We start from the raw sequence: 25,718 nt of genomic DNA, 5'->3' as shown, positions 1-25,718 counted from the left end.
TATTATAAAGGTGATTTGTTTTTCTGATTTCTGGTACATCAGCAGGTCACCACCCTCCCGGGCTCATTTTTTGTTCCGGCACCTCCCAATTTACAAATGAAGCACTGACAGCAGCCAAACTGCCTGAAAACCCTCTCTCATTACCAGCCAACGGAGAACACAGCAACCAAACTGCCTGCAGAATCTCTCTAATTTCCAGCCAAGAGAGAACACAGTAATCAAACTGCCAGCAGAATCTCTCTCATTTCCAGCCAAGAGAGAACACAGCAACCAAACTGCCAGCAGAATCTCTCTCATTTCCAGCCAAGAGAGAACACAGTAACCAAACTGCCTGCAGGATCTCTCTAATTTCCAGCCAAGAGAGAACACAGTAATCAAACTGCCAGCAGAATCTCTCTCATTTCCAGCCAAGAGAGAACACAGCAACCAAACTGCCAGCAGAATCTCTCTCATTTCCAGCCAAGAGAGAACACAGTAACCAAACTGCCTGTAGGATCTCTCTCATTTCCAGCCAAGAGAGAACACAGTAGCCAAACTGCCAGCAGAATCTCTCTCATTTCCAGCCAAGAGAGAACACAGTAAGCAAACTGCCGGCAGAATCTCTCTCATTTCCAGCCAAGGGAGAACACAGCAACCAAACTGCCAGCAGAATCTCTCTCATTACCAGCCAAGAGAGAACACAGTAACCAAACTGACAGCAGAATCTCTCTCATTACCAGCCAAGAGAGAACACAGTAACCAAACTGCCAGCAGAATCTCTCATTTCCAGCCAAGAGAGAACACAGTAGCCAAACTGCCAGCAGAATCTCTCTCATTACCAGCCAAGAGAGAACACAGCAACCAAACTACCAGCAGAATCTCTCTCATTTCCAGCCAACAGAGAACATAGCAACCAAACTGCCTGCAGAGCCAACCTATTGGATCACTTAGCAAAGCTCCATCATATGGTCTGAAGAGAATAGAATATAGAGATATGTTTATTTGAACAACTTCCTTGACATACTTTTCATTGCTGGCTTGTCAGTCACCGTGACTGAGATAAGATAACAATGTCCAACCCCCAACATCCCTAACCAAAAGGTAGGACTGGAAAGTTCAGCATTATAAGCAGTGGATAAGAGAGACCAGCCCTAGGGTATGTTCTATTCTGAGGTCCCAGTGACGGGCAGGAAGGACAATGGGAGACAGCTAAATACTCTGGTGCATTCTCCTTCCCAGCACTCTGAGCCTCTACGGAACATCTCCCTCAGCACAGGAAGGTAAGACAGGACTCCTCTCTCATTCTGATATTGAGGAGACAATACTTTTCTGTATTCTTTGAATTTGAGGTTCAGGTATAATTGCAGAACATTATTCATTGTTTTATCATAATTATCTGTGTATTTCAGTATGTAGAAAATCGGCATTTATTGAGTAATTTACTATTTATTTTACTTTTTAGATTTTAGACAAATTACATAAGGGCAAAATTAAACTGTAAATCAGAAGCAAATCTAAAGAAATCACATTTTAAGGATAGGCCTATTAGAAAAATCTGGAATTAAAATATAGTTTTTCCTTATTTTCCTTTTACAATTCATTTGTTTGGGAAATTTATTTTTGACTTTCAGGTTTCCAACTGATTTGAGTTTTCCAATTGATATTTTGTTCCAATTAATTGTATATTCTTTGTGGGATTTGACTGTGACATTAAACATATGACTCAGACAATAAATTCCAACAGAATTAAAGAAGTTGTACAGGCTTTTAATGTTTAACAGTTATTTCCATAACCTCTAAGTATTCCACATTGTTTCATATTACTAATAATTCAAACTGGGTTCCCATCTAAACTGGACACTGCGACATTCCTCATGGAATTGGAATTCTAAAAAAGAACCTCTTAATCCCAACCTCCTGGTCCCTTTAAGGAGAAGGCAGCCTGACAGGTCTATTTGTGGAGCGTTATCCAGTGGAAATGAGCAGGAGAAAGCTGGGATTGTTATCTGTCTGGAATAGTTACCACGCCAGAGACGATGAACGCCTCTCCCTCTGTCTGCCATCACTTTATTTTCTGGGGGAGAGCCATTGTCAGCAGAAGGGGGATGGGCTACGGTCTCCAGGCTCCAGACCACAGACTCCATACACCAGGCTCCATAACCCAGGCTCCAGACACCAGGCTCCATAACCCAGGCTCCAGGCCAGAGGGTGAGCCGTAGTAGTAGGGTCTGGTTAAGTAAACCACTTGGAGCCCTGAGTGACCACTTTTAACCTGTTGATAATGTACTGGAGTCGGTGGAGAATATCAAACCATGATAATATACTGTAGTTGGTGGAGAGTAACAACCATGATAATGTTATGTAGTTAGTGGAGAATAAAAACCATGATAATATGCTGTAGAAGGGGGTGTATAACAGCCGTGATGATGTAATGGGCTTTTTTATCTAGCCTGTGTAGCCTCGTTTCACTGCCAAAAATAAAATTAAACCATCTGGTGTTCAGCGAAATAACAACAATGTCAAATACAGGTAGCTTAGTCAAATAATTAACATCCAATTACATTAACCGTTACTCTCTGGCGAGAATTCCACTAATGGTCTGTATGTAGCCAAACGTAGCTGCTGCTCATTCCGTTTGCTCGAAAATTGATAAAAATTGTTTAAAAAAGGCCCATGTTCATAGAGACACATACCAGCCCTACTGGTAGTACTGCTATTACCAACAGTACTGCACCTGTCGACGACACAAGTTGTTCTGCTTCCATTTGTTGTTAGCCCAGCTATCATGGACACTGACAGTTGTGAATCTGATGCAGCCGAGGAGCTACTGACCCCTGACCCGGAAAGCACCGAACAGACAGGGACATTGGACCATCGAAGAGGCGCAAATATAATGAGAACTACATTGTTTTGGGGTTCACTTATATTAGGAGTAGTGCCTTTCCTCAGCCACAGTGTGTTATATGTGCAAATGTACTATCTCACAACTCAATGAAACCTTCACTCTTCTACTCTTCTTCATTTAGAAACGAAACATGCCAATTAGAAAAATAATCCACAGGAGTTTGAGCGAGAATTAAGACGACTTTCGAGTAGTAAGACATGTATAAAAGCAACAGATAATATTAATAAGAAGGGGCTAGAAGTGTCTTATATGGTGAGCTACCGAGCGACCATGTAACGCTATTACAACATACAGAAGTGCGCTGGTTATCAAGGGGCAAAGTATTGGCATGGTTTTTTTTTTAATTGAGAAACGAGCTTAAAGTTCTCTTTGCTGAGCATAATTTTCACTTGTCTGAATGCTTGCATGATGACGAGTTTCTCACACGACTGGGTGAGGTTTTTTCTCGCCTTTCTCTATTCAATGTGCAGGACAAAATTGAGGCTATGATTAAGAAGTTGGAGCTCTTCTCTGTCTGCATTAACAAGGACAACACACAGGTCTTTCCATCATTGTATGGTTTTCTGTGTGCAAATGAACTCAAGCTTATCCATTTGATGCCCTGCCTCCAGTCCACTCACCGATATTTGAATAAGAGAGCCTCAATCTAAATTGCAACAAACTGTCCTGTGAAAATGTTATTTAATCAGAAGCCACTGCCAGGGATAGGGCTGCGGTCAGAGTATCCCGCATTGGCAAATTGGGCTGTTAAGACACTGATGCCCTTTGCAACCACATACCCATGTGAGAGTGGATTCTAAGCCCTCACAAGCATGAAAACTAAATTCAGGCAGGTGTGTGAAAAATGATTTAAGACAGACTCTCTCCAATACAACCCAACATTGCAGAGTTATGGGCATCCTTTCAAGCACACTCTTCTCATTAACCTGTGGTGAGTTACTCTGTTATGGTGAGTGAATGAGGACCCAAAAGCGAACTAACTTAAACAGAGCTTCTTTAATAACAAAACGTAGGTAGGCTCAGATAGACCGGCAGATTCCGACAGGACAGGACAAGGTTACAGCAAACATGACGATAGTCTGGCTCAGGCATGAAACACAAACAAACAAGAATCCGACAAGGACAGGAGCAGAAACAGAGGGAGATATAGGGACCTAATCAGAGGGAAAAAGGGAACAGGTGGGGAACGGGGTGAATGGGTAGTTAGGAGGAGACAGGGAACAGCTGGGGGAAAGAAGGGGAGAAAAGGTAACCTGACACGACCAGCAGAGGGAGACAGGGTGAAGGGAAAGGACAGAGACAAGACAACATGACAGTACCCCCCCACTCACCGAGCGCCTCCTGGCGCACTCGAGGAGGAAACCTGGCGGCAACGGAGGAAATCCTCGATCAGCGCACGGTCCAGCACGTCCCGAGAGGGAACCCAACTCCTCTCCTCAGGACCGTACCCCTCCCAATCGACAAGGTACTGGTGACCACGGCCCCGAGGACGCATGTCCAAAATCCTGCGGACCCTGTAGATGGGTGCGCCCTCGACAAGGATGGGGGGGGGGGGGGGGAGACGAGCGGGGGCGCGAAGAACGGGCTTAATGCAGGAGACGTGGAAGACCGGGTGGACGCGACGAAGGTATCGCGGAAGAAGAAGTCGAACTGCGACAGGATTAATGACCCGAGAAATACGGAACGGACCAATGAACCGCGGGGTCAACTTGCGAGAAGCCGTCTTAAGGGGAAGGTTCTGAGTGGAGAGCCAAACTCTCTGACCGCGACAATATCTAGGACTCTTAGTTCTACGCTTATTAGCAGCCCTCACAGTCTGCGTCCTATAACGGCAAAGTGCAGACCTGACCCTCTTCCAGGTGCGCTCGCAACGTTGGACAAAAGCCTGAGCGGAGGGGACGCTGGACTCGGCGAACTGAGATGAGAACAGCGGAGGCTGGTACCCGAGGCTACTCTGAAAAGGAGATAGCCCGGTCGCAGACGAAGGAAGCGAGTTGTGGGCGTATTCTGCCCAGGGGAGCTGTTCTGACCAAGACGCAGGGTTGCGAAAAGAAAGACTGCGTAAGATGCGACCAATAGTCTGATTGGCCCGTTCTGCTTGACCGTTAGACTGGGGGTGAAAGCCGGAAGAGAGACTGACGGAAGCCCCAATCAAACGGCAAAACTCCCTCCAAAATTGAGACGTGAATTGCGGACCTCTGTCCGAAACGACGTCTGACGGAAGGCCATGAATTCTGAAAACATTCTCGATGATGATTTGTGCCGTCTCTTTAGCAGAAGGAAGCTTAGCAAGGGGAATGAAATGGGCCGCCTTAGAGAACCTATCGACAACCGTAAGAATAACAGTCTTCCCCGCTGACGAAGGCAGTCCGGTGACAAAATCTAAGGCGATGTGAGACCACGGTCGAGAGGGAATAGGAAGCGGCCTGAGACGGCCGGCAGGAGGAGAGTTACCGGACTTAGTCTGCGCGCAGACCGAACAAGCAGCCACGAAACGACGCGTGTCATGCTCCCGGGTGGGCCACCAAAAACGCTGGCGAATGGAAGCAAGCGTACCCCGAACGCCAGGGTGGCCGGCTAACTTGGCAGAGTGAGCCCACTGAAGAACGGCCAGACGAGTAGGAACGGGAACGAAAAGAAGGTTCCTAGGACAAGCGCGCGGCGACGGAGTGTGAGTGAGCGCTTGTTTTACCTGCCTCTCAATTCCCCAGACAGTCAACCCGACAACACGCCCCTCAGGGAGAATCCCCTCGGGGTCAGTGGAGGCTACTGAAGAACTGAAGAGACGAGACAAAGCATCAGGCTTGGTGTTCTTAGAGCCCGGACGATAAGAAATCACGAACTCGAAACGAGCGAAAAACAGCGCCCAACGCGCCTGACGCGCATTAAGTCGTTTGGCAGAACGGATGTACTCAAGGTTCCTATGGTCAGTCCAAACGACAAAAGGAACGGTCGCCCCCTCCAACCACTGTCGCCATTCGCCTAGGGCTAACCGGATGGCGAGCAGTTCGCGGTTACCCACATCATAGTTACGTTCCGACGGCGACAGGCGATGAGAAAAATACGCGCATGGGTGGACCTTGTCGTCAGAGAGGGAGCGCTGAGAAAGAATGGCTCCCACGCCCACCTCTGACGCGTCAACCTCGACAACGAACTGTCTAGAGACGTCAGGTGTAACAAGGATAGGAGCGGATGTAAAACGATTCTTGAGGAGATCAAAAGCTCCCTGGGCGGAAACGGACCACTTAAAGCACGTCTTGACAGAAGTAAGGGCTGTGAGAGGAGCGGCCACCTGACCGAAATTACGGATGAAACGACGATAGAAGTTCGCGAAGCCGAGAAAGCGCTGCAGCTCGACGCGTGACTTAGGGACGGGCCAATCAATGACAGCTTGGACTTTAGCGGGATCCATCTTAATGCCTTCAGCGGAAATAACAGAACCGAGAAATGTGACGGAGGAGGCATGAAAAGTGCACTTCTCAGCCTTCACAAAAAGACAATTCTCTAAAAGGCGCTGGAGGACACGTCGAACGTGCTGAACATGAATCTGGAGTGACGGTGAAAAAATCAGGATATCGTCAAGGTAAACGAAAACAAAGATGTTCAGCATGTCTCTCAGGACATCATTGACTAATGCCTGAAAGACAGCTGGAGCGTTAGCGAGGCCGAAAGGAAGAACCCGGTATTCAAAGTGCCCTAACGGAGTGTTAAACGCCGTCTTCCACTCGTCCCCCTCCCTGATGCGCACGAGATGGTAAGCGTTACGAAGGTCCAACTTAGTGAAAAACCTGGCTCCCTGCAGGATCTCGAAGGCTGAAGACATAAGAGGAAGCGGATAACGATTCTTAACTGTTATGTCATTCAGCCCTCGATAATCTATGCAGGGGCGCAGAGACCCGTCCTTCTTCTTGACAAAAAAAAACCCCGCTCCGGCGGGAGAGGAGGAGGGGACTATGGTACCGGCGTCAAGAGCTACAGACAAATAATCCTCGAGAGCCTTACGTTCGGGAGCCGACAGAGAGTATAGTCTACCCCGGGGGGGAGTGGTTCCCGGAAGGAGATCAATACTACAATCATACGACCGGTGTGGAGGAAGAGAGGTGGCCCTGGACCGACTGAACACCGTGCGCAGATCGTGATATTCCTCCGGCACCCCTGTCAAATCACCAGGCTCCTCCTGTGAAGAAGAGACAGAGGAAACAGGAGGGATAGCAGACATTAAACATTTCACATGACAAGAGACGTTCCAGGAGAGGATAGAATTACTAGACCAATTAATGGAAGGATTATGACAAACTAGCCAGGGATGGCCCAAAACAACAGGTGTAAAAGGTGAACGAAAAATCAAAAAAGAAATGGTTTCGCTATGATTACCAGAAACAGTGAGGGTTAAAGGTAGCGTCTCACGCTGAATCCTGGGGAGAGGACTACCATCCAGGGCGAACAAGGCCGTGGACTCCCTTAACTGTCTGAGAGGAATGTCATGTTCCCGAGCCCAGGTCTCGTCCATAAAACAGCCCTCCGCCCCAGAGTCTATTAAGGCACTGCAGGAAGCTGACGAACCGGTCCAGCGTAGATGGACCGACAAGGTAGTGCAGGATCTTGAAGGAGAGACAGGAGTAGTAGCGCTCACCAGTAGCCCTCCGCTTACTGATGAGCTCTGGCTTTTACTGGACATGAAGTGACAAAATGACCAGCAGAACCGCAATAGAGACAGAGGCGGTTGGTGATTCTCCGTTCCCTCTCCTTAGTCGAGATGCGGATACCTCCCAGCTGCATAGGCTCAGCTCCCGAGCCGGCAGAGGAAGATGGTAGTGATGCGGAGAGGGGGGCAACGGAGAACGCGAGCTCCTTTCCACGAGCTCGGTGACGCAGATCAACCCGTCGCTCAATGCGAATAGCGAGTTCAATCAGGGAATCCACGCTGGAAGGGACCTCCCGGGAGAGAATCTCATCCTTTACCTCTGCGCGGAGACCCTCCAGAAAACGAGCGAGCAAAGCCGGCTCGTTCCAGCCACTGGAGGCAGCAAGAGTGCGAAACTCAATAGAGTAGTCTGTTATGGATCGATTACCTTGACATAGGGAAGACAGGGCCCTGGAAGCCTCCTCCCCAAAAACAGATCGATCAAAAACCCGTATCATCTCCTCCTTAAAGTCCTGATACTGGTTAGTACACTCAGCCCTTGCCTCCCAGATTGCCGTGCCCCACTCACGAGCCCGTCCAATAAGGAGAGATATGACGTAGGCGACACGAGCAGTGCTCCTGGAGTAAGTGTTGGGCTGGAGAGAAAACACAATATCACACTGGGTGAGGAACGAGCGGCATTCAGTGGGCTCCCCAGAGTAACACGGCGGGTTATTGATTCTGGGCTCCGGAGATTCGAAAGCCCTGGAAGTGGCCGGTGGATCGAGGCGGAGATGGTGAACCTGTTCTGTGAGGTTGGAGACTTGGGTGGCCAGGGTCTCAACGGCATGTCGAGCAGCAGACACTTCCTGCTCGTGTCTGCCTAGCATCGCTCCCTGGATCCCGACGGCTGAGTGGAGAGGATCCGAAGTCGCTGGGTCCATTCTTGTTCGGATTCTTCTGTTATGGTGAGTGAATGAGGACCCAAAAGCGAACTAACTTAAACAGAGCTTCTTTAATAACAAAACGTAGGTAGGCTCAGATAGACCGGCAGATTCCGACAGGACAGGACAAGGTTACAGCAAACATGACGATAGTCTGGCTCAGGCATGAAACACAAACAAACAAGAATCCGACAAGGACAGGAGCAGAAACAGAGGGAGATATAGGGACCTAATCAGAGGGAAAAAGGGAACAGGTGGGGAACGGGGTGAATGGGTAGTTAGGAGGAGACAGGGAACAGCTGGGGGAAAGAAGGGGAGAAAAGGTAACCTGACACGACCAGCAGAGGGAGACAGGGTGAAGGGAAAGGACAGAGACAAGACAACATGACATACTCACAATTTTTGATGAACAAATAAGGTTTTATATGTAAGATGGCTAAATAAAGAGCACAATTATTGATTATTATTATATTATTATTTGTGCCCTGGTCCTATAAGAGCTATTTGTCACTTCCCACGAGCCGGGTTGTGACAAAAACTCACATTCATTGTTATGTTTAATAAATATATCTTATAGTGTGTGCGTGTGGCAGGCTTACAATGGTGGCAACAAAAAAAACATTTGAGAGTGTGCTGACCCTGGTGCTAGAGGGGGTACAGCTGACCCTGGTGCTAGAGGGGGTACAGCTGACCCTGGTGCTAGAGGGGGAACGCAGCTGGAGGTTGAATGTTTGAAGGGGTACGGGACTATAAAACGTTTGGGAACCACTGCTGTAGATTTCAGAAACAATAAGTTTTATTTTTGTCTTCTAGGGGAATCTACATTGCCAAGATGCCGGATCAAGTGTAAGTATATGAGGTTTCCGTTTTCTTTTCCAGCAGTCCCCTTTAAGAGAAGGGTCCGACATCACATGGCAGTTATCATAAGAAACACTAGCAATGGCTGCCTGATAAATTCTGTCTGCCACATTAGGAAGCATTCCAGATACTTTATCTCTAATGCAAAATGATGTTTACACTAAAATGTGTTTTTTCTTTACAGACAAGAGGTAAGAGCTCTAATTGTATTACATAAATGCTGATCAACTCTGGTAAATTGAGACATACTGTCAATCATAATTTGACTATAACTAAATTAATCAAATTGGTTTAATATTTTTGAAGCAAAAGTCGAAGATCTCTGCCTCCCGTAAGCTCATGCTAAAGGTGAGTCTATAGCCACACTATGACTACAGCAATAACACTTGACTGTTTGACAACTACCTATCATATGTGGCAATACATTTTCAAACTTAAATGTATTTTCAGAGCTTAATGGTGGCCAAGGCGAAGGAGGAGATTGAGCAGGAGACAGTGGATAAAGAGGAGGAGAAGGAGAGGTATCTGGCTGAGAGAGCTCCTCCCTTGCAGACTGGTGGCATGTCCTTTGCTGAGCTCCAGGTACTCCCATCCATACATATGTTCAATAAACCTGTTGACTGTTTATGATCCTGGGTGCTGGGTAGCTCATTGCTGATTCTAATTTCCCCAACAGGAGTTATGTCAGGAGTTACATGCTAAGGTTGATGTGGTGGATGAGGAGCGATACGACATTGAAGTCAAAGTCATGCACAACACCAGAGAGGTAACGTAGCCTACATGGTGCTGCCTGAATCATACACTACATGACCAAAAGTATGTGGACACCAGCTCGTCGAATATCTCATTCCAACATCATGGGCTTTAATATGGAGTTCCCCCCCCCTTTGCTGCTATAACAGCCTCCACTCTTCTGGGAAGGCTTTACACTAGATATTGGAACATTGCTGAGGGGACTGGCTTCCATTCAGCCACAAGAGCATTAGTTAGCTCGGGCACTGATGTTGGACGATTAGGCCTGGCCCTCAGTCTGTGTTCCAATTCATCCCAAAGGTGTTTGATGGGGTTGAGGTCAGGGCTCAGGCCAGTCAAGTTCTTCCACATCAATCTTGACATACCATTTCTGTATTGACCTCGCTTTGTGCAGGGGCATTGTCATTCTGAAACAGGAAAGGGCTTTCCCCAAACTGTTGCCACAAGGTTGTAAGCCCAGTATTATCTTAAATGTCATTGTATGCTGTAGATTTCCTTTCAATGGAACTAAGGGGCCTAGCCCAAACCATTAAAACAGCCCCAGACCATTCTTCCTCCACTCAACTTTACAGTTGTAACTATGCATTCAGGCAGGTGGAGTTCACCTGGCAACCCTGATTCATTCGTCGTACTGCCAGATGGTGAAGCGTGATTCATCACTCCAGAGAACGCATTTCCACTGCTCCAGAGTCCAATGGCGGCGAGCTTTACACCACTCCAGCCTACACTTGGCATTGCACATGGTGATCTTAGGCTTGTGTGTGGCTGCTCAGCTATGGAAACCCATTTCATGAAGGTCCGGACCAACAGCTGTTGTGCTGATGTTGCTTCCAGAGGCAGTTTGGAACTCAGTAGGGAGTGTTGCAACCGAGGACAGACAATTATCCACTGTGTTCTCGGGGACCTTCAATGCTGCAGACATTTTTTGCTACCCTTCCCCCAGATCTGTGCCTTGACACAATCCTGTCTCGGAGCTCTACAGACAATTCCTTCGACCGCATGGCTTGGTTTTTCATCTGACATGCACTGTAAACTGTGGGACCTTATATAGAAAGGTGTACCTTTCCAAATCATGGTCAATCAATTTAAATTACCACAGGTGGACTCCATTCAAGTTGTAGAAACATTTCAAGGATGATCAATTGAAACAGAATGCACCTGAGTTCAATTTCGTGTCTCATAGCAAAGGGTCTGAATACTTATGTAAATAAGAAATAAATTGCAGAGATTGCACAAAAAAGTATAATACTTATTTCCATTGTGGTCGCAGATGCCTGTTGTGTAGCCCATAAAGATTGAAGCAACTTTAGCTTTATCTCTATGATTGTCCACCTCTTCTGTCCCACAGATCAAGGACCTGAACATCAAGGTTCTGGACCTGAGGGGGAAGTTCAAGCGGCCCAACTTGAGGAGGGTGAGGGTCTCTGCTGATGCCATCCTGCGCTCCCTTCTGGGCTCCAAACACAAGGTCTCCATGGACCTCCGGACAAACCTGAAGTCAGTTAAGAAGGAGGACACAGAGAAGGTATGTTTTGTTTGCCGTGGTATAGTTAGTGGGTCCTCATCAGACCAAAGGTAGCAAGCGATAGTGCTGCTCAGTCCTGCTCCTCTCCTCTCTACCTGACTTTCCCTCACAGTCCCTTCAGTTTCCCTTAAATCATGCAAGTTTGGCTCGCAACTGAGTTTTCAGTGTTTATTTTAAAGAAGTGATCTTTGTGTGTACTAATGTGTGCTGGTGAACTATAGAATAAAACTATGGATTTGGAACATCTGACTGGTTCTTGCCAGACCGCTTGTAGTGGGGTTTGACCAAAGATAATGATAATCACAATCTCTACAGCACCTGCTGTCTAGAGAGTTGAAAACAGCTGGTCTGGGACAAGGTAGCACATCCAGTGAACAGGTCAGGGTTCCATAGCCGCAGGCAGAACAGTTGAAACTGGAGCAGCAGCACGACCAGGTGGACTGGGGACAGCAAGGAGTCATCAGGCCAGGTAGCCCTGAGGCATGGTCCTAGGGCTTAGGTCCTCCAAGAGAGAGAGAATTAGAGCATTCTTAAAGTCACACAGGACACCAGATAAGACAGGAGAAATACTCCAGATACAACAGACTGACCCTAGGCCCCCGACATAAACTGTTGCAGCATAAGTACTGGAGGCTGAGACACGAGGGGTCGGAATACACTGTGGCCCGTCCGACGATACCCCCGGACAGGGCCAAACAGGCAGGATATATCCCCACCCACTTCGCCAAAGCACAGCCCCTGCACCACTAGAGGGATACCTTCAACCACTAACTTACTATCCTGAGACAAGGCCGAGTATAGCCCATGAAGATCTCCCCGATCGCATGAATCTGAAGGGGGGGGCGCCAACCCGGACAGGAAGACCACGTCAGTGACTCAACCCACTCAAGTGACGCACCCCTCCCAGGGACAGCATGGAAGAGCACCCGTAAGCCAGTGATTTTGATAAAATGTTGATTAAAAAAAAAAAAATTACGTTCAAACGGCTCTTCTGTAAAGTCGTGACTTGCGACATAAGCCTAGTTTCCTGAATCGGGTCACATATTTCCACAAGATATATTGTGGTGGCTGTAAAAAAAATATAGACTTTCCTGCTCCTCTCCTCCTACCGAAGTTTCCCTTATAGTCCTTTCAGATTCCATTAAATCCTGTTAGTTTGGCTGTTCAGCCTACCTTAGTTATCCCTCACCCATCATGGCCCTGCCATTCCCAACCAATCAAAACACTTGGAAATGAGCATCTGGACACTGCACCCGTCAACTCAGGTCAGAGTGTTATCGTCATCTGAAGGGAGAACACACATTTTCTGAGGACTTTTTATTGTTGTCAGTAACACCAATGTCTGAATGTTTTGCATGAATAGAAATGTAAGTTGCAGGGGGGTTTATTGGTGGGTCTACATGCTGTGTAACAATAGGTAATTACCACTAATTACTTAAAGGTATTTTGATGAAATATTCTACTGTATGGCTGTAACTATTCTTTAATGTCATTCTTTAATGCCAATAATGCATTGTGTATTATTTATCGTATGTGGTGTTATTCTGTACTGCCATCGGTGTTGTTATTACATTGGTTGCACAAGTTCTTTTACAGAAGTTGTTTAATTGTTGCATTGGTAAACATAGTATTTGGCATGAAAACGCTACAGCAACATGTTCCATAGTGGCCTTTATTTAAGGTGTTTTATTGGTAAACATAGTACTTTGCATGAAAACGCTACAGCAACATGTTCCATAGTGGCCTTTATTAAGGTGTTTTATTGGTAAACATAGTACTTTGCATGAAAACGCTACAGCAACATGTTCCATAGTGGCTTTTATTTAAGGTGTTTTATTGGTAAACATAGTACTTTGGATGAAAACGCTACAGCAATATGTTCCATAGTGGCCTTTATTTGAGGTGTTTTATTGGTAAACATAGTATTTGGCATGAAAACGCTACAGCAACATGTTCCATAGTGGCCTTTATTAAAGTGTTTTATTGCTCTGGCCATGGGCGAGCATCCAGAGTCATCCCAGACACTACTGATTTGATTTGATTTTGTTGAAGCTTGCTCATGCGCAAACTAATTTACGACCCTGTGGGGGCAGATCAGATAAGATCTCATCCCTGGAGATTCTCACAACAGGCTGCAGAGAGAGTGCCATACATTTTTTCCCTTCTCAAGCCAAGCAATTAGTTCCTCTCTTTCCAAGAGGTGAATGTATAGTTTTATGTTTATATTGACGCTGTGTTTATAGCCCTTCGTGCATTGCCATTTGCCATTTATTCATGTAAATATATATTGCATAGTTAACTAATACTGTTTACATGTGTGCATATCTTTGCCTTATACAACCACAAAAAATAAGATTCCAAGTCATTTGCATTATTACACACAAAGAACTACCTTCAATAGAAGCAGCTGTGTGCATGTGTGTGTGTGTGCATGTGTGCATGTGTGTGTGTGTGCATGTGTGTGTGTATGTGTGTGTGCACGTGTGTGTGTGTGTGTGTGTGTGTGTGTGTGTGTGTGTGGTGACTATCAAGAGAGTAATGGGCCTCAACATGGTGTTCTAACCGGACAACACTGTAGTGAGCAGAACCTAAACAATCACCATAAGTTAATAATGGGTAAGGTCATTCACAGTCGATCACTCTGACGAGTTCCTGCTAGACGTTTTTACAAATAGTGTGATGCAACAATGACTTTGGTTGTTGTTTTTTTAATAATATACTCTGGAGTTTTGTTTGGAGTTTTGTTTAAATTGTCAGGTCAACGTTTCCCTGAGTCTGTACATAAATGACACGATCTAACAGTTTGTTTTTGTACCTTGAAGCTGACCAGTCGTAGGGCTGACAAACTGAAATCCTACTGTCATGATAGTGACTGCCATTGTCTGTGTGCCTGCAGGAGAAGACAGTAGAGGTCAGTGACTGGAGGAAGAATGTGGAGGCCATGTCTGGCATGGAGGGCAGAAAGAAGATGTTTGACGCAGCCAAAGGCCCCGCTCCATAGACACAGAAGAGAATACTAAACATTTGGTTACCTTGTTTCGTGTTTCTTTCATTTTTATTAGTCCTGGACATCTACTTTGTCTTTCAGTGCCATTAATACAACTGTTTTATTCTTAGTTCAGCATGGTTAATACAGCACAAGCTGTAGGCTAATCACAATTTTATGTTATTTTGTTATGGGTGAAAAAGGGCATGAAGACAATTTCTGCTCCTTACTGATGATATTGGCCTGAGAATAAATGATAAAGTAAGGTAAGCCAGCTTTACTTTACAGCTGAAGATGCTTTAGGTGTTTTGCTTGCTGTACATTCATCGTGGCATGTCCTTCTACTACAATAATAAACATATTATTATTTATGCAAATGTCTTATTTAGCTCATCTGACTATTGTGGTTAGCGTTCAACACCAAATGATAACTGTAAAGCATCTACTAGAGTGCATACCATTCACACAACTACACTCTCCTGATGGTGTCCTTAAGAAAGTAACAACCAGTTCAGAAAGAAAACATTCTTGGGAACCTGTGGGTAAATTACGATTGTCTTGAAATGACTGACGTAAAAAAATATAACTAAATATTTCAAGACCTTACTCCAATCATCAGAAAGCAATACTTTAGGACATTATACATACATTATACATACAGTATACATACATTATACATACAGTATACATGCATTATACATACATTATACATGCATTATACATACATTATACATACAGTATACATACATTATACAAACATTATACATGCATTATACATGCATTATACATACATTATACATACATTATACATACAGTATACATTCATTATACATACATTATACATACATTATACATACAGTATACATGCATTATACATACATTATACATGCATTATACATACATTATACATACAGTATACATACATTATACAAACATTATACATGCATTATACATGCATTGTACATGCATTATACATACATTATACATACATTATACATGCATTATACATACATTATACATGCATTATACATACATTATACATGCATTATACATACATTATACATGCATTATACATGCATTATACATGCATTATACATACATTATACATGCATTATACATGCATTATACATGCATTATACATACAGTATACATGCATTATACATGCATTATACATGCATTATACATACAGTATACATGCATTATACATACATTATACATACATTATACATACAGTATACATGCATTATACATACATTATACATGCATTATACATACATTATACATACAGTATACATACATTATACAAACATTATACATGCATTATACATGCATTGTACATGCATTATACATACATTATACATACATTATACATGCATTATACATACATTATACATGCATTATACATACATTATACATGCATTATACATACATTATACATGCATTATACATGCATTATACATGCATTATACATACATTATACATGCATTATACATGCATTATACATGCATTATACATGCATTATACATAGAGTATACATACATTATACATGCATTATACATGCATTATACATGCATTATACATACATTATACATGCATTATACATACATTATACATGCATTATACATGCATTATACATGCATTATACATGCATTATACATACGTTATACATACGTTATACATACGTTATACATACGTTATACATGCATTATACATACATTATACATGCATTATACATGCATTATACATGCATTATACATACATTATACATACATTATACATACATGAACAAACATGGACTTTGAGACATGGACTCAAACATGACATCATTATTTCAATAGACAGATGGTACTCCTTTATCAGAGTCAAATAGAAAATGACAAATATTACCATAGTTCTTTGTCTACTGAGAACTTTTTGTAGACTAGGGTACTAAACATTGCCCCTGTCTGGAAACAACCCGGGGTTTAGATCTGAAATAATGTAATAGGTATAATATGGTAGTACCTCTGCCTTTCAATTTGATAGGCCAGGTGGAACATTAAAGAAGGCAGCTTTTTCAGAACCAAATCTCTTTTTTTTTTTTTAAATGTAAATGGTATTTTATAGAAGGGTTCAGACGTACCCCAATGAGCGATACCTTTCCTCATCCTCGTTGTGCAGTACAGGTGCTCTGGAAGAAAAAAACGAGCAAAGGCTCCAAAAACACCCAAATAATGAAACATAGTCATAACATCGTCATGATGATCGTCACCGTCATGACTGGGTGTGCTTTGTTACAATTATTGTTACCAGGTATTCGCCTATTTACCAACCCCCGGTATTACTTGTGGAATATTGCTCAAACCCATCCACTGCTCTCATATCTCTACACAAGTGCAGAGAGAGTTTGATTAGGGTTAAGGGGTTATGTCTCGACAGGGCCCACCTCAGTCTCAGAGCAGTAACTGCAGTGAGGGTAGAGGGCAGTGTTACCTAAGTGCGGAACGAATGATCAATGCTGTCTGTGTTCAGATTTCCATTCAAACTACTACAGTAGGCCTGACAATGTTGCATTAGTAGCTGAAAGGAATTAATTAACTGTGGATTGCATCCTAACTTGAAATATCCCATTGAATGGACTTTTTCATTCAATGGGATATTTCTGTGAAGAGTACATGGCTTTCCAGTCAGGCTTTGTCCCTGGAGTTCTCAAGTCCTTCAGTACAAGTATGGAGGGATATGCAGTATCACTAGATACTGTAATATCACTTGTATCTAATTTAGCATTTAACCTCATGTCTGTCATGATAAGGCCAGGTATGTATGCATGAGGGCAGTTTTATTCATGAAGGTTATTATAAAGTGTTACCCAGTTCAGTTACAAAAACCAGAGGATTATTTTTTTATAACCACATTAGCATATGTGGATGTTCATTTACTGTAGTGCTGATCTCAGTTTTATTATCACGGATCAACTCCACCATAAAAGTCTAACAATTCTCTGTAAAGAAGGTGTGGCAGTATTCTCGAAAATACCTTTTGGACACTGGTTCCCTAATAACGGGTTGTGTGTTGTTGCATACATAATTCGAAATTAACGTTATTGTTTGAATGAAATTGTTTGGATTGTTTCAAGACTTCACAAAGAGCTATGCATTTTGATATGTTTCGTTGTACTATAAGTGCTATGGGTTTAATGTTTCAGAAACACTGTGTTATTCTGTTCGTCGCACAAAGGAAGTTCAGAAAGGAGCAACACACGGGGTGCTCCTATCATAAACTGTTGAGGTGTGGTGGGTGATTAGATTGGAGAATACATGTTAAGTTTTATTTATTTTGTTGTAATGTTTTGGGCCATGCAAAGTGATTTTAACTAGATAGTAGGACATACTGGGAGTTGACGATCCCAGTATGTTGGAAGAATAATAGCAGGGTATAAACTTAGATCATGGAGTCATTGGTAAACATTTCTATGTCTTAGCGGTGAATTTTCTATGCTGTTAAGATTTAAGATATTTTGTATTATTTTTATTGTGAAGATTTCTGGTACGTACCATCTGTTAATTGTATTTTTATTTCTGGTACGTACCATCTGTTAATTGTATTTTTATTTCTGGTACATACCATCTGTTAATTGTATTTTTATTTCTGGTACATACCATCTGTTAATTGTATTTTTATTTCTGGTACGTACCATCTGTTAATTGTATTTTTATTTCTGGTACATCTGTTAATTGTATTTTTATTTCTGGTACATACCATCTGTTAATTGTATTTTTATTTCTGGTACATACCATCTGTTAATTGTATTTTTATTTCTGGTACATACCATCTGTTAATTGTATTTTTATTTCTGGTACATACCATCTGTTAATTGTATTTTTATTTCTGGTACATACCATCTGTTAATTGTATTTTTATTTCTGGTACGTACCATCTGTTAATTGTATTTTTATTTCTGGTACATACCATCTGTTAATTGTATTTTTATTTCTGTAACTGTAATAAATATGATTACTTTTAAATGGACATGAACCATAGTCTTCACATTTCTGAGTAATATTCCTTGAATTATTATTTGGTGAAATGTTGTTCATAATATACATAGCATATATGCTCGGTCTCTAACTGTGCATCTCTGAGCTATGGGTAACTCAGTAATTTAATGCTAGGACATTGATTTCAAGATATTGGCTCTTTGATCCTTAGCCTCTTAACCCGCCTGCTGTGTTCCGGGCCAATTGGACCAAAGTTTTCTCTCTGAAAAATGTAGTTAATTTAAAGTTCCATGACTCTGTCCACACAGGGCATCTGAAAACACAAGATACGTGATGATTTGCATTACATTTTGGGTGTTTTATTGAACTTTTGTACACCTGTGGTGTTCCCAGCCAAAAATGACCAGTCATTAGACATTCATGGGTGAGACTACAATTAGTGTATAAAATTGAGTTCAGGCACATGCCCATTCATCAGATGGACACACTTCCTCTCCCAGAGCTCCCACATGCATTTGGGACAGCAGGTAGCGTTGGGCCCATAACCGAAAGATTGCTGGATCGAATCTCCGAACTGACAAGATAAAAATCTGTCGTTCTGCCCCTGAACAAGGCAGTTAACCCACTGTTCCCTGGTAGGCTGTCATTGTAAATAAGAATTTGTTCTTAACTGACTTGCCTAGTTAAATAAAGGTTAAACAAATCATTAAAAATGCATGTGTGTTTGAGCACAAGCACACACACTTCACTCCCCTTCTTGGCTTCCATGGCAACTCACATGGGAACCATTCCCCCATGGGAACCACACCTGTCAGCATTTTCACGAACATTTGCAACATTGTGTTAATAATATATAGATATACTGTATGTGAGGCTTGATCTTTGATCATGACACTGGTGAGGAGGAGAGAGTCCTTGTTAAACTTTGACAGAAAGTAGTCTGTGATAAACAGCACAATGTGTTTCATCTGAGTATTTGTTATAGTCAAAATAATCCATGCATCATTTTTTTTTAAACTCATAAACGAGTTGTATGAGCTCAGGTCAATGAGGCCTACAGGCCATCAATAGAAAATAGAAGTTCAAAACTTAAAATATAAGTAATGTTCAAAAGAACTGAAGTTGATAAAAAGATCTAACACAACATTAGGTGATAATATATTTATTATTATGGATTTAGAATCAGCTATAATGGGGCGGTCATTTTGGACCGGGAACACAGAATGAATTAACATGAAACGAACACAACAGGAGGGTTAATAACCGCAAAACGGTCAACTTAGACACATGCATCTTATAGTATTCCGAGTGGTGACGCATGGCTCACAACCTTGGCTATACCCACTGGATATGATTATGGACATAATACACATAGTAATGGAGTCCGATTGATAACCGTTGTTTATTATTATTCAACATCATTTTTACACGTCTACATAATGGAGACCCCGTCATCCTGAATTGATGGCAATTTCCACCAACTAAATAAAGGTTTGGCAATTTCCACCAACCCATCCACCAACCCACATAATGGTTGGGCAATTTCCACCAACCCATAATGGTTGGGCAATTTCCACCAACCCATAATGGTTAGGCAATTTCCACCAACCCATAATGGTTAGGCAATTTCCACCAACCCATAATGTTTGGGCAATTTCCACCAAGCCATAATGGTTGGGCAATTTCCACCAACCCATAATGGTTAGGCAATTTCCACCAACCCATAATGTTTGGGCAATTTCCACGACACTATAAATGGTGACTCATTCAGTTGATGGGGGTGTTCTATATTACACTACATTCACAGGCCAGAAACACACTGTAAATATTTGGGGCAACATGGGTAGCTAGAAAAAACGTTGAAAGGCTGTGGAGGCATGTTCTGAATCATATTATGTATTAACAGATTTGGCAGAGAGATAAAGAGTGCTGCTAACATGCTGATGCAAGTGAGGCCAGAGGAATAAGACACTGAACAATGGAGGTGCAGTGTGAAAAACGGAAATAGGCCTATGCCCTTCAACTGTAGTGTATAACAATACTTTTATATCCAATGGGAATATACAGATGTAGGATTTTAATTTTCCATCACTAGCACATTAGAGGATGCTGCCTATATACGTAGACTTGAAACCACTATCCACTTTAATAATGGAACACTAGTCACTTTAATAATGTTTACATATTTTGCATTACTCATCTCATATGTATATGCTGTATTCTATTCTATTCTACTCTACTGTATCTTAGTCTATGCCGCTCTGACATTGTTTGTTCATATATTTATATATTGTTAATTGCATTCCTTTGCTTAGATTTGTGTGTATTGCGTGTATTGTTGCGAAATTGTTAGATATTACTTGTTAGATATTACTGCACTCTTGGAGCTAGAAACACAAGCATTTGGCTACACCCACAATAACATCTTCTAAACGTGTATGTGACCAATACCGTTTGATTTGATTTGGAATTTGAGACAGTTTGCTCCAAAATAATCCTGTAGCAACAGGAAATGTGATTTATTACATGGATTATACTTAATTAATGTTTTTGCAGGGGTTGATACATTTTCCGTGAGGGAAAATCAAGTCTGAAATTTCAAAGTGGAAATTCCAAACTTTAGAAGCCATTTTACACCTCAAATACACTGCAAATGTTCCTGCAAGGGGGTGGTCAAATTAATATCATACATCTGTCTGCAAATTTTTTCCTAATCTGACAGCTGATTCTTTCTTACTGTTGCTCCTAATTGGAAAATAACAACAGTAGAATGACCCATACATCTAGATATGTCCAGTTAGTTCTGTACTGTATGTGATGTGTATCAGGGCTATGCTGTGCTGTCCCTCATGCTATCTGGTGACCACTTGGAAGACTCTGGCCCTGTAATAACTCTGGTCAGAGGTCACAAGTCAGAGGTAGCCTACTGTTGAACAATGCTCTTGTGTTCTTTGGCACAGTGGTGCCTGCAGAGTTCTTCCCGGCGGAGTGGTGACAGGAAAATAACCTCTCCCTCAATGTCAACAAAACGAAGTAGCTGTTCGTGGAATTCAGGAAACAGCAGAGGGGGAACCCCCCTATCCACAGGACTGCAGTGAAGATGGTAGTAATCTTCAAGTTCCCCGGCGTACACATCACTGACAATTTGAAATGTTTCACCCACACAGACAGTGTTGTGAAGATGGCGCAACACCTCAGGAGGCTGAAGAAATTTGGCTTGGCCCCTAAAACCCTCAGAAACGTTTACGGATGCACAATTGAGGGCATCTGTCGAGCTGTATCACCACCTGATACAGCAAATGCACCGCCCGCAACCGCAGGGCTCTCCAGAGGGTGGTGCGGCCTGTCCAACGCATCACCAGGGGCAACACTGCCTGCCCTCCAGGACACCTACTGCACCCGATGTCACAGGAAGGCAAAAAAGATCAACCACGGCCTGTTCCCCCCGCTATCATCCGGAAGGTGAGATCAGTACAGGTGCATAAAAGCTGGGACCAAGACACTGAAAAACAGCTTCTATCTCAAGACCATCAGACTGTTAAATAGCCATCACTAGCCGGCTATCCCCCGGTTACTCAACCCTGCAACTTAGAGACTGCTGCCCTATATACATAGATATGGAATCACTGGCCACTTTAATAATGGAACACTAGTCACTTTAATAGTGTTTACATACTGATTTACTCATCTCATATGTATATACTGTATTCTAGTCTACTGTATTTAGTCAATGCCACTCCGACATTGCTCTTCCTAATATTTCTATATTTCTTAATTCCAGTCTTTTACTTTTAGATGTGTGTGTATTGCTGTGAATTGTTAGATATTACTGAACTGTTGGAGCTAAGAGCTAGAGACTGTAGAACTGGTGTTATAGTGCTATTAGTCCAGAATAGGGGACCCTAGGGAAAAGATGCAGAATGCCACTCTTGGTTTGTTGATGTGTTTCATGTTTCCCTCTAGGGAGAGTCACAGAGTTATTGTTGCCGACCACTGCACTGTCACTGGCACAATGACTCGGGAATCAATGGTGACCTTTGATTTTCAGCCTTGAAATGCACAGTCTGCAACAATGAGAGAGCTGTAGCGAGCTGTATCACTCTCCCTAGAGTGCTGCTCACATTGAGGACACCAATCCAATGAGGAGATACATTGCAGCTGTGCTGTTACACTCAATCAAGCTGTGTGAGAAAAGGGCTGACACACTAAATAATTGCTTTGATCCATTGATTGAAACATAAAAATAGAATGCTGTATAGAATTATTAGAATTATGACTTTGCTCTTCTGTTAGTACATTAGTTAGGACCCTACTGTCTTGGTTGGAGAATGCTTTGCTGTCTCACAATATGCGCTATTTTTTGCAACAGAGGAGGTGGAGGAGGCCATGGAGGAGGAGGTTGCAGAGGAGAAGGAGGAGGTAGAAGAGAAGAGGTTGAAGAAGAGGTGGTAGAGGAGGTAGGGGAGAAGGAGGTTGCAGAGGAGGAGGAGGAGGTAGAGGAGGTTGCAGAGGAGGATATAGAGGAGGAGGAGTTTGCAGAGGAGGAGGAGCTAGAGGAGGAGGGAGTATTTTCATATTTCTATTAGGGAACGCCTACTCGGTGAAGTGCGCGTAGGCAATAACTCAATTCGCTTTTGCATTTCTTCTAAACAACTACATTTTTTAAAACTTTGGCAAAATGTAAAGTCTACACATCTTAGTCCACTCTGTTCATAACAGATTATGGTTTTGTGAACAGAAAACTACATTGAGATCGAATGTTTCATCGATGAGAACATTAGTTCCATTGCGTTCTCCCACTGCCGGCCACTCGGCTCCCTCTCTTAATCCATATTTGGTAAATCCAGTAAAATATCTCTCTCTCTGAGTGATTTGAAAAGTCATAGTCAATCAATCGATAATTTAATAATAATTTTAGCAAAATGTTTATCTTTAATTTACAATCTGTAGAAGCTATGAGAATAGAGAGGTTCAGTATTTTTGTGAAGCGTCACAGCACAGTTGAAAAATATATGGCAAATAGAAATCCAAAATGGATGGTGTTGAGATAGATGGGAGGGGTTGAATGGAGCTGAAGGGTGGGACTAATAACAAGATAAACAATGTAAAACATACGGGGTCTGCACAATGTTTATAGGTTCAGAAATGTTGTGAACTAGCACAGTTACAAATGGAAATCAAACTGGATGGGCATCAGAAATAGGACTAAAAATAGGACTAAAAAAAGGACTAAAAACAAACAAAATATAACTATTGTAAAATAGATTGTGTTTGAAAAATGTGTATAATATGTATAAACTGAAGGTAGAAGCCTAAGTGTTTTTGTTTATTAGTTTACTCCAATTGGGGGAGGGGTGGTAGGGTTTGTGGGGAATAATAAAGGTATATTCGAAGGTCTGGTTAAATTCAGCATAACAAAGTGAGCACCAAAACCTTATCTAGAAAATGGAAGCTACTGTATGTGGTGTGTTGTTAAAAGTGTAACTTTTTTGTTGTGCTTCTACACCTGCATTGCTTGCTGTTTGGGGTTTTAGACTAGGTTTCTGTACAACACTTTGAGATATCAGCTGATGTACGAAGGGCTATATAAATACATTTGATTTGATTTGATTTGATTTTGTCAGGCGGGTGTGTCCCTATATTAGTTGAATCTGCCCTGAGTTGAAAGAGAGAGTGTATACAGTGTGGAAGAGAGTGTTTAAGCAGAGTGGTAAAAGACTGGAGAATCTGTTTCTGTCCCTAGGGGCTCAGGAAGGTAAAAGTGATACAGGTATGGACACACCTAAACCACACCTGCACACCTTCCTTATGTAGTATGACTCACACAGATTCAGGCTGAACCAGACAATGCAGTGTTGTTCAATACCACGGTCTCATCTCAACTGATTATCTAAAACAACTTGGCGAGTCATAGGTCTATAACCCGTGGGTTAAATACCTCACTGGCTAACTCCCTCACTATTGACAGCAGCAGCTTGACATGCAAGACAGAGCCTGTGTTCGAAAAGCATGTATATGGACAAGGGACAGAACACCCAGAACTGGCTGGGGGGGAGTAGGACTGTCTGGGGGGGTAGCAGGACTGACTCGGCGGGGGGGGGGGGGGGGGGGGGGGGGTAGGACTGGCTGGGGGGGTAGAACTGGCTGGGGGGTAGTAGGACTGGCTGGGTGTAGTAGGACTGGCTGGGGGGTAGTAGGACTGGTTGGGGGGTAGAACTGGCTGGGGGGTAGTAGGACTGGCTGGGTGTAGTAGGACTGGCTGGGGGGTAGTAGGACTGGTTGGGGGTAGTAGGACTGGCTGGGGGGGAGTAGGACTGGCTGGGGGGGAGTAGGACTGGCTGGGTGTAGTAGGACTGGCTGGGGGGTAGTAGGACTGGTTGGGGGTAGTAGGACTGGCTGGGGGGGAGTAGGACTGGCTGGGGGGGAGTAGGACTGGCTGGGGGGTAGTAGGACTGGTTGGGGGTAGTAGGACTGGCTGGGGGGGTGTAGGACTGGCTGGGGGGTAGTAGGACTGGCTCGGGAGGGGAGTAGGACTGCCTGGGGGGGGGTAGGACCTCTGGGGGGTAGTAGGACCGGTTCGGGGGGGATAAGGACTGGCTGGGGGGGAGTAGGACTGGCTCAGGGGGGTAGTAGGACTGGCTGGGGGGTAGGAGGACTGGCTGGGGGGGAGTAGGACTGGAACAGTTGTTAATCAATATCTTGTTATGGGTGGAGGGGTATATTTTCATGTGAAATTGTAACTGGGTTCAGTTAGAATTCAATCCTCCCTATGTCACTGGGTTCAGAAGAACTTTACACAGGCATGTCCTTCTGATAACAGTATGAGGGACATTCTCCAATAATTAATGTTAAAATCTTACTCTAACCAGATGAAAGACTACTCTCTCATTATTAATTATACACACTTGTATATGTGTGAAATAGGACAAATGTAAGCCTCCCACCAAATGATTATTATTATTATTATGCTACAGATGTTCAGTTAACCACTGAGCAGAATTAACCACCACCACTAATTTCCCCTTTGTTCTATGAAGTCCACTCTCTCCCTCATATAGAGAAAAGGCTAGTGAACTGTGGAAGTGGATATATCAACTTGAGGCAGAGAAAATGGATCTGCAGTACCAACACTCACGGCAGAAATATGGTGTAAGGTTGACACTTACT

At 43.2% G+C, this 25,718-nt stretch overlaps 1 protein-coding gene across 1 annotated transcript; it reads left to right on the top strand.

The window, feature by feature from the left end:
- Nucleotides 1–1,093: 1,093 nt before the first annotated feature.
- Nucleotides 1,094–14,945, top strand: LOC110494717 (troponin I, slow skeletal muscle). The gene is made up of 8 exons (XM_021570016.2): nt 1,094–1,259; nt 9,266–9,298; nt 9,495–9,501; nt 9,617–9,658; nt 9,761–9,892; nt 9,987–10,076; nt 11,412–11,588; nt 14,485–14,945. The coding sequence occupies exons 1-8, from the start codon at nt 1,138–1,140 to the stop codon at nt 14,587–14,589; spliced, it is 708 nt and encodes a 235-aa protein (XP_021425691.2). The 5' UTR covers nt 1,094–1,137; the 3' UTR covers nt 14,590–14,945.
- Nucleotides 14,946–25,718: the final 10,773 nt, after the last annotated feature.

This window comes from Oncorhynchus mykiss, chromosome 17 (genome assembly GCF_013265735.2).
Source record: "Oncorhynchus mykiss isolate Arlee chromosome 17, USDA_OmykA_1.1, whole genome shotgun sequence".
Taxonomy (NCBI): Eukaryota; Metazoa; Chordata; class Actinopteri; order Salmoniformes; family Salmonidae; genus Oncorhynchus; species Oncorhynchus mykiss.
Note: the sequence above shows the minus strand (reverse complement) of the source record. Positions and strands in the feature narration are given on the sequence as shown.

Coding starts and splice junctions, on each gene's coding strand:
- LOC110494717 (XM_021570016.2), top strand. CDS start 1,138: ATGTTCTATTCTGAGGTCCCAGTGACGGGCAGGAAGGACAATGGGAGA. Junction 1,260..9,265: donor ATCTCCCTCAGCACAGGAAG/GTAAGACAGGAC, acceptor TTTGTCTTCTAG/GGGAATCTACATTGCCAAGA. Junction 9,893..9,986: donor TGTCCTTTGCTGAGCTCCAG/GTACTCCCATCC, acceptor TTTCCCCAACAG/GAGTTATGTCAGGAGTTACA.